The sequence below is a fragment of the Oryzias melastigma genome, linkage group LG17, assembly GCF_002922805.2.
Source record: "Oryzias melastigma strain HK-1 linkage group LG17, ASM292280v2, whole genome shotgun sequence".
In the NCBI taxonomy this organism is placed as follows: Eukaryota; Metazoa; Chordata; class Actinopteri; order Beloniformes; family Adrianichthyidae; genus Oryzias; species Oryzias melastigma.
This window is the reverse complement of record NC_050528.1, coordinates 8,475,034-8,485,257: the sequence shown is the minus strand read 5'-3', so window position 1 is coordinate 8,485,257 and position 10,224 is coordinate 8,475,034. Positions and strand designations below refer to the sequence as shown.

At 40.1% G+C, this 10,224-nt stretch overlaps 1 protein-coding gene across 5 annotated transcripts in view; it reads right to left on the bottom strand.

Moving 5' to 3' along the window:
• LOC112147272 (zinc finger protein 521) overlaps window positions 1–5,365 on the bottom strand; it is a 137,019-nt gene extending 131,654 nt beyond the window's left edge. For 3 of the 5 annotated variants that reach the window (XM_024273527.2, XM_024273529.2, XM_024273528.2), the window contains exon 1: window positions 4,293–5,365. In XM_024273527.2, coding sequence (XP_024129295.1) covers window positions 4,293–4,332 — 40 coding nt within the window. In that variant the 5' untranslated portion in view covers window positions 4,333–5,365. The remainder of the gene's footprint in view (window positions 1–4,292) is intronic. The other 2 variants (XM_024273530.2, XM_024273531.2) reach the window with 2 other exon arrangements.
• Between the last annotated feature and the right edge of the window lie 4,859 nt (window positions 5,366–10,224).

The window sequence follows — 10,224 nt, the reverse complement described above, 5'->3', positions numbered from 1 at the left end:
GCTGGGCCAAATTTGGAGGATCTGGCCCTGGGGTCGGTTAATAGGCTAAAAGAAAAAGCCATCTGGATCTTTCGGCTCCTAAGAGGCTATTTAGTAGGGCTGGGTTAATAAAATCGATTAATCAACTTGAATCAATTTAAGTTTAATAGATCAATAATCGATTCATAAAAAATATACATCGATATGGTATATAAAGCTAAAGTCTGCTAGCTTGATGCTAATGGAATTTTCTATAGGTCCAGATGACCCCACTCCCAACATCAGTAAACGTAGGATAGCCAAAGGGTTACAGTTATAAAACCACTGTTATGTATTTTCAAGCATTGGAAGCTACGCGCTAACGCTAGCGCGTTGGTGACGTCAACGAAGGTGACGTCCGATATATTAGACACTATTTTTTCATAACTCTCCATTTGGAGGGCCAAATGAAGGGGAAGGGAAGAATTCGGGTTGGGCCTAAATTTCCCCCAAACTAAAATTGAAAAATAAAATAACAAAACCCAGCAGTATAAGAACGCTGTTATTATTTATTTATTTTTTTTGTAAGATCTTTTATGTATAAATTTCTGTTTGCGTTTTTATAGTCTTGTCATTCGAACCTCGAGTCCCTAATAATGAATTATTTCTATTCTATTTCTATGAATCTCCTTCTAGGTTTTGATCAGTAGAAATGAGCCCAAATGTCTCTTTTACAGTAAAAGGTTGCCTACCCCTGGTCAATTCCATCGGAGTCAATTTTAGGACGATACTACACTCCAGTTCTCCTTCACAGGCTTTAGCGCTTTCGGATATTTTCTAGTGTCAGACGGGGGTTTCCGGGAGATTTCTTTTGTAGAAGACACATTTTACAAAAACAAGATCATATTTTCAAATGAGCTAATATTGGTAATGAAAGGGGATGATTGATAGTGTTCAGGGGGCCGGGTCAAATGTGGAGGAGGGCCAGATCCGGCCCGCGGGCCGTAGTTTTTGGGTTTAAGTGATGTAACATAAAAATCAATTTTCAAATAGAAAATCCTTAAGGAAACAGAGTGAAGAGTTTGTGTGTGTGAACGCAAAGATGTGTGAATACTCTTGATGTTCTGTGCTTTTACGCTAGGATTATCACATGTTTGTGCGTCTGCTGCTGTGTATGAGAATCTCACACACACACACACAAAAGCCCTGAGTGTGTTCTTGGATATGCGTGACTCATCTGCTTGGTTACAGGCAGCTTGGACGATACAGTGCCCAACACAATGGCTGTGTAATCCGCCCTGACTGACCGGGAAGGAGACGCTCGCCACAGGGACTACAACTCAATTTAGCTCGGGTCAAGAGGTCAACCCTCCTCAATTAGGGCCAAAAAGGGAGGGGGGAAGGACGCACATGAATAGCTTTCTTAATGAGCATTATTTGAACTAGTGATTGGTGTCATAAATAATTTGCAGTTTTTAAAAAAAAAAGAAGTGATAAAACAATCATCTCCTTTTCAAAGTTTGTCCGTTTTTTTTACATTTTTTTGTAATGCGATGCAGCAATTGTGCAAATTCATGGCTGTCCCCGGATCACAAGTCTGTCTCCATGTGGCAGACAATCCATGACAACAAGAGAGACACATGCCACGGAATGAGGAGAGATATCGGCCAGCTCCCGCGGCACCCGGTCCAACGCAGCGAGCTGCACGTCAAAAGGCTCTGACAGCCGCGCTAATGGGATTTTTCATGGCTCCGTCATAATTTCCTTAATGATAATTCTTAGCTATATTTTTGTGTCACATTAGAAAAGTGTTAATGGGTGTTATGCTACAGATCATTAATTGTGAAGAGAATGTAAAATACTGCGATTTTTCTGATCAACTTAAGAGGAGCTTTTATTTACAGAACGGGCTGTTTAGTGCTGTGCTTTTAAGGGATTTTATGCCTCCTTTTTTAAGCTAAAATAGGAGAAATGTTCCATATGTTGTCAGAGGTGAAAGTAAAGTTTCCTTTTATGAAGCTCAAGTTCACCCAAGTGGGAGGAAATTTCAGCTTTTCAAGTACATTAAATATTTAGGGTGTACATGACACAGTCCCGACTTCAGGACAATTGCGATACTTACAGGAAATGGTGCAGAAAATATATTTATATATGCAAATGACAGACCTGGAAACTTCCTCCTCAGCCAATGAACACATCACTGCTGGGACCTGAGAGTGTCATTTGCGCTCCAAATGAAAATATCAACCCAGTCTCACATAATTCAGGGAGCATAGCAGGACAGGCGACGTGGCAGTCAGGTTTTGGGGGGAGTGAGCCAACCGACTGAGGCAATGTGCTGACCCAAAGCCGCCGCCGCCGCCGCTGCCGCGCATCAAAACAAAATTACAGTGTGCCTACAGTTGAGAAATGTGGAGGCTCAGGATTGAGTAAATGTCAGTGGCTGGGGTGAAGTGTTTGCATATAAGCGAATGATGCATGGTCTCGTCCTGTGCCATTTATTCCCCCAAGCAATAACACAGCCGGATCTGTCTCTCAGACTTAATTGAAACGGGACTTGTAATGTTGCCCTTTTCCCTTTTTCGGTGGGGCTGAAAACATAACCTCTGACTCCCACGAGCAGCCAGTGCGGAGAAAGTGGGGTGTGTGTGTCGGGCGTTCTCTCTGGGAAAAAAAAAAAAGGAGTGCCAACTGTCACAGCATTATTTTCTCATCTCCTCTATATGCACGTCACGTCCATAAAATTCACAGGAGTCCCTCAAACCCGACGCCAGATGCCTGTTGTACCCTCATCTTCATCTACAAACCAAAGTGGGGCTTTTTTGGGACAAAAATGGAAAGTATGTCTGCACCTGGGTATCCCCAATATAAAAGAGAGACTTTTAAAAAAAAGATATTCAAAAAGACGAAAGAAGGAACTGGTTTAAAACTGACAAGTTATTATGGACATCTGTATGAGCGCATGTCTGTCCCAAAAGGGGGAAAACAACAGACAAAGAACAATAAATAACATCTGCCTGGCCTTGCTTGGGTCTCTTCCAAAATATCTCTGACATATCTGCAATTTTTGCTCCAGCAGTCAGGAAGAAGACGTGGAAGTCGGCGCTTTCCAATTTAAGTTTTGGGGTGACAATTACTAAACAAACAATGTCATCACTCTGACTTCATTTGCATACTGATTTGCTCACTCTGCATTCCCCTCTGTCGCACACATAGACGTTCACATATCCAAACAGATGTTTTATTCCGAATGCTCACTTCCTGGCGCACACACTTGTGGCATGTAAGCATGTTGGCAGGAGACAATTACAATCAAGTGGTTTGTCTTTTACAGAAAGACAAACAAAAAATTAGTCAATGGCAGTTTAGCCTGGGAAAATAGGGGAATCTGTGTTGGAGGCAGACGATTTTTAAGCATGCACTCACATTTCCACCCCTCTCCTGAGTATTGATTTAAAATGGTGGCTGCATGAATGTACTACTGCAGACCGTGTAATCTTCCTTTGAGATGAAGACTTCCGAGGAAGGAAAAAGAAGAGGGGGGGAAAAAAAAGAGGACCACAAGCTGGGAATGTGAAATTGTGGACAATTATTTGCTGAGCAAAAATACAATGCCTGCCAGATGAACTGGAGCTCAACCTCTAAAACCCTGCAGATTCTTCAAATGCTGTCCAGAAAAGTAACGTTTATATATATGTGTGTGTGTGTGTGTGCGCACACAGTGACAAATGGAGGGTCAAATTACCAGCAAAGCAACTGTTTAAGACAGGGGGGGTGGGGGAGTAGTATCAAAAAATAGAAAAATAAGATTAAATATAATAAAGTTTGATTAATGTAAAGAAAAATGCTCAAATCCAACAGTTTTACGCGCTCCAACTTGGCAAATCCAGGTGTTTCGAACTTTTCCCAAACATTTTCCTTTCATTGTCGTGCGCACGCACGCGCGCGTGCACGACCCTCCCATGTTTTAAAAAAAAAATGTTTCCACCTTTAAGTTTGCCCAGACAAGAGGGAGGTGGCGTCACGTGACTGCGCGCCCCATTCCATCAGACGGGCTCAAGTTCCGTGCGTCTTTTAGCGCATCCAGATGTTGGAGACCAGCGGCGCGCCGCCGCGCTGTTGCGCGCTGCTGCGTCCCCCCTTCGTGCCCTGCCCTTGCACTTTCACCATCATCATCATCACGGAAATTTAAAAAAAAATGTTTGGAAGCTGTCGCTTTAAATAAAGCTCAACAAAAACATACGCTCCAAAAAAAAAAAAAAAAAGAAACAGTCACATTTCCTCTTATCATGTCCGTGTCCAAATGTTCTGGGAGCCAGAAAACATTCACTTACCTTTCAGGGATCTTGGTTTCGCTTGCTTGCGGCGCGACATCCTACAGAAAACGCTGAAGTTGCTCAGTTTGTGCCTGATAATTCGTGTCGGACGGGATAGTCTAAAAGGTGCAGTCTCTGTCAAATTCCCTGCGTCTCTGTGTTTACCATCACAGAACGGCCGCGCGCGCTCTGGACACGAGTTCCCTACTATTTGTGATGAGTAGGTGGATGTTACAAAATCCAATTAGCCCCGATCGGTATGCGGGCGCCCGCGTGCAGCTGAGCTGGGTGTCGGGGAAAAGTGCGAGGCTCGAGCAATCCCGTCATTCGCGTCCATTCTCCGGGAAGAGACGCGCGCGTGCGGGCTTGATGCCCGTGTGGAGATAAAAGCGCAATATTTGCCTTTCGCCTCTCATCTCAAACGCATCGGCGGGAGAAAGAAAAGACATGAGCAAAACGCCTCCTGAGAGAGTGCAAAAAAACAAAAAAATGCAACAAAACCAAAAAGGAAATCAAAAAAATGAGGAAAAATGAGAATAGCACTTTTCACTTCATGTCCACCTAACAGCATCAAAACTATTGCCGACTCTTCCTTTTCTCACTCCAGTCAGCTAATCATGAATTAGGTTCGGAATCTGGTCTAAGTCTACGTCTAAATTGCTCTTAAAAGAGGATGAAGAAGCAGAGAGAAGATGGAAGCTCCCTCCTCATCACAAACCTGCAAGGTCTTGGACTGCGCTGTCGCTCCGGTAGTCCACATAATAATGGAAAATGGAAGCAAGGCCCCCAAAGCCATCAGGATGGCTCCAGAGGGGGCCCCTACCCCGCAGGGACTCGCTCTGTACGTAATCACTGAGGAAATCATTGTCAGCCTGCCTGCACTCACACACAGACAGAGAGGCATGATTAAAATCCTAGGGATCGTGGCAAGATGTGGATCCTGGATCTGCGGATCCCCGGATCCGGAGTCGAACTCTACAGCCGGAGTGGGCTCGCTTTCTCACCCTGGCGCCTCCTCTGCCTCTGCTCGCCGACGGCCACTCTCGGTGAACGGCAGACGGACTGGTCCCCCTTCTGGTGGAAACGGTTAAGCAGAGAGGAGCTTTGGTGAGAGTGCACACACCGATTCAGGTCGGGTTTTATTTTTTATTTGCATTCAATCTAAAAAGACAAAACAAAAGATGCATGTCATTTCTAAAGTATACATATATTTAGGATTTTATAACATTTTTTTTCCTAATTTTATTGTTCTTTTCTAACTCAATTTTGAACAATGTTATCTATAATTTTTTTATTTAAAAAAAACATTCCTAGTAGTGTTTTAATTGTGATTATGACGTTTTTAACCAAAATCCCACAACCTAAATGTCTTGAAAAATACATTTTTCATGTTGATCTGAAGCCTCTGTTTACAAAATCTCCTCTGAGGGGGCGTGGCTTTTGAAGCTCCGCCTCTGTCTGATCATTATAGCTCTGTAGCTATGTCCGAATTCACCCCACTCACTATATCAGGGGTCGGCAACCTTTAACCGTAAAAGAGCAATCTGGGCTTTTCTACTGATCAAAACCCAGAAGGAGCTGCATAGTCTTACTTTAACCTTTAAAGTGTAACCTAACCCTAAATTTTCTTTTTTTTGGCTGTTGACATCTATAAATGTGGCTTTAAAAGTGTCCTCTGTTGGTCATTGCCAAATTGTTTGACAAAACTGTTTAATTCTTAAAAATATAGTCAAAAAGCGTCTGTATGTGCTGCCCTCTACAGGTTGAATTGAGGTATTACAGTTGAATTTTGTGATTGGTCAAACCACGTGATCTGTAGCTCCAGTAATGACAGTTGTCCAACCCCCAAGCCCCACCCCTCTGACTGGATTTTCAAATATCGGCAGTGGGTGGAGTCAGCCTCCAACTTCCTGGTTTGGTTACCCTTTAAGAAATTTGGATTTGGATTCATGACCTTCTTTTTTTAAATAATAAATATGGATTATGTCTATTTTTGGCACAAACAAAATCAAAAATATAAAAAGAATCTAGCATCTCTCAAAATCTGATTTTTTTTTTTTTTTTAACGTTTGACAGAAGCTCAAATAATTTATTTTCAAAATAAAAGACGCTCTGTGCCAAACAGGGTCATCTCAGTGCAGCAAGTAACCAATGTTATGCAAGATAAGATAGTATGTGCCTTTAACTTATAAAAGATCCAACTTTTTACCAAAGTTTTGCTTTCTGGGGTAGCGTTGAGCAAACGTCTTCAGGACAACAGGGATGTAAAAATCTACACAGTTTATCATCTTTGTGCACCTTAACCATAAATCAATGTAACTAATCTAAATTAAATAAATGCTAAATAAGTAATCCTTACTTTAAAAAAATGCTATTTTCTTTTATTTTTTTGTTCTTTTTCTCCTCTTTTCCAAAGTCGAGTGCACTAGAAATCTCCAAGAAGTCTATGTGGAACACTAGCGTGCATCGATGGTCACTAGATTAGCAAATAAAGACCACAATGCATTGCAGTCAAACAATTTTGAACAAAAAAACTGAATAAACTATCAACAATTTCACCATCAGAACACAGTGGAGTCATAAATAATTGTTTTGAAGTGTTTGTATTGATTCGACTTCGTGAAATTAGTGATGTCATATCTGGTGTTTAGAAAAACTAAAGAAAAGTAGTGAGCATTGTGTCCGAATTGCCATTTTTTTCTCAACTCAAGTTTTTATTGAGTTTTAACTTATCAAATAACATTACGCAAATAACATCTACAGAATTTTACAGATCAGGTTCCTGAAACAAAACAAAAGAAAACAAAAAGGGGCAGAACAAAATAGAAAGAACAAAACAAGACAGGGTACTATTGTAAATCAGATTAATATGTAAAAGCAAAAACAAGTAAAGTTATTAATCTCATATACATGACGAGTTCAAAATAAATAGCAAATAGTTGGAATCATTCACCTTGTTGATCATGTACAGTGATATGGAAGCAGAAAGTGTCCAAAATTACACTGTAGTGGGGTCTCCACTCTATAATTTGTTTAACATACATTCATAAGATGCCATTTTTGTCGTCATATTTATCCACACTTTGATCTGTGGAATTTGTGGGGTTTTCTAGTGTCTGAGAAAAACCGTGGCTGCCACTGAGACCGCAACCATCAGGACTGAAAATTTCCCAGTCCCAATTTTTCCCAAACGTTCAACAAATGGAGTTGTTCATAGGACCCATTCTATGTAATTTTACTGGGGTCCACTAATACCCCTGTAATATTTATATTGCATTAGTGCTGCCACAAACGATTATTTTAATAGTCGATTAATCACCGATTATTTTTTCCAATTAGTCGACTAATCGGGTCATGCACAAACTGGATGTAAAACACACATCTGCTTTAAACTATCTAAAAATTAGAAATATAGCATTACCTGCAATAATGCTAGTGTGAATGTTGTAAACTGAATTTGTATGCTGATGCTAGTGCTGATAGTTGAAAATGCTGAAATTGATAGCTAAAAACGCTGAAGCTGGTAGCTAAAAATGTAAAAAATTATAGCTAAAAACGCTGGAACTGATAGCTAAAAATGCTGAAAGTGATAGCTAAAAATGCTGAAGCTGATAGCTGAAAACGCTGAAATTAATGGCTAAAAAAGGTGAAGCTGATAGCATAAAATTCTGAAAGTGATAGCTAAAAATGCTGAAATTGATAGCTAAAAACGCTGATAGCTGATAATGCTGAAAGTGATAGCTAAAAACATTAAAGCTGATAGCTGAAAACGCTGATAGCTGATACCTGATCATGCTGAAAGTGATAGCTAAAAACGTGAAAGCTGATAGCTGAAAACGCTGAAATTTATAGCTGAAATTGCTAAAGCTGATAGCCAGCTAAGATATTAGTTAAATGCGAAATTAGCCTAAAAAACTGGAAAAAAACTGTTAGCCAAAACAGCTAGCATGCATCTGAAATATTTTCTAAACTCCAAAGTAGCTTAAAAAAGCTGAAAAAGTCTTAAACTACCCAAAACAGCTAGCGTGTAGCTGAAATGTTGGTTAAACTCAAAAATAGCTTAAAAAAACCTTAATAAATGCCAAAATAGTCCAAAATGCTAGCATAATGCTACTATAACTTTCAACTTTACTACACTCTCACCCTATATAATATAAAGTAACGACTAATCGACTATTAAATTAGTCGACGACTATTTTAATAGTCGATTATTCATCGATTAGTCGACTAATCGTGGCAGCACTATATTGCATAAGCTGACCTTTACCTTCTCTTATAAATTTTCCATTTTCAGATAATATTCTTAACTATTCTTCATTTTTTAACACAACACCAATGTCCTTTTCCCACAAAGTTTTCAGTGCATTACGGTCATCTAAGTACATAAATTGTCTTCTATAAAAAAACAGAGGCACTATAATGTGTCCGAATTGCTTATTATATTGGTTCTCTTTCATAAGAAAAACGGCACACATATGTGTTAAAAACTCAAAAACATGATTTTCATTATCACTTTAAAGTTCTTGTTTTCTCCTTAGAGCACCTCTGGATTGCACCCTCACCCGCCCACCCGTGGACATCCAGGCCCCCTATACCCCGGCTATGTGCAAATGAGATCCAGGGAGGAGAGCGGTCCTGCAGTGGGCTTCTCACTCCGCTCTCCCCTACCCTGCAGGCTGGACGCAGCCTCTGCCAGAGGCCCCATCTAAAAAATCACAGCTTTTTCCCGCTTCCAGCACATTTCTATTTAGACTGACTCACACAGCCAAAAGCAGAAGGAAAAAACACTTGGTTTTGGCTGCAGACCCTATAGGGAAACAGTCGATAAGGCAACTCCCATGCACATGCCGCAGTCGGAAAAAGGAAATTAACAGCAACCTTTGATAGCCTTCGCTGCAGCACAAATTTAAATTGGTCAATAGAAAATGTGCTTGAAAAGTTAACTATAAAAGTTAATGATGTGGGTGTATGTTAGCTCAGTTCAATTCTTGAGGGTGTCCACCACGTTATTTTCATTGCAGTTCATAATGAGGCTGTATGCCGTTATGGAAATCAGCTCACTCATACTCAAAACTCCAGAAGATATGATAAACAATAATAAATTTGACCTATTTACGAACCAAACACACTATAAAGGTAATTTTCCTGATTTCATTTTCTTAACTCTTAGTAGTTTCTGAATTTTCCAGTGCCAATCACATCAGCTGCTCACAGTCAAGTATAGTTTTCATTAAACATTGATCATGATTGTTTAAAAAATCCAAATTCATCTCTTACCCCAACATTTAGCCCTCCAAACTTGATTATTGTGCCACCATATTGCATGCAGAAGTCCCACTTTTTAGATCAAAATGTTCTAAATTGCAAACAAAACGTAAAGTGTTAAGAATAAAACGTCATAATTTGCAAATGAAAACATTTAATATTTGCCTTAAAAAAGTATTTTTGCGTTTGCAGCACACATTTTTTTTAGATGTGTGTCATCTCACTTTTGCCCTATCTTTGATTTTGCCTGCTTACGTTTTTTGTGTTTGTGCCACCAAACAGCCAGCTGATTGGTCTAGGTCAGGGGTCGGCAACCCAAAGTGTTGAAAGAGCCACTTTGGACCAATACAATAAAAACCAAATGTGACTGGAGCCGCATAAATGGAAACGGCTTATAAAAGTCTCACACTGGAGTAAGACATGGAGAATGTGTCGAATAAACGATTATTTCTCCTGCTGCGTGTCCTCGTGTCATATAAGCTACATTATTGGCCTCATGACAAGTTGATGAGATATTGCAGCGTAAAAATTATCTGACAAAAGCTGAATATCCTCATAATGAACATTTGAGCTTTTATTTTGACATCCCTCAATGACACAACAAGAGGGGGTCCTGATCAGTCTCTCCCTCATTCTCACTCCAGGTGCAGGAAGAATTCAAACATAACAGGACAAAATCATAAAT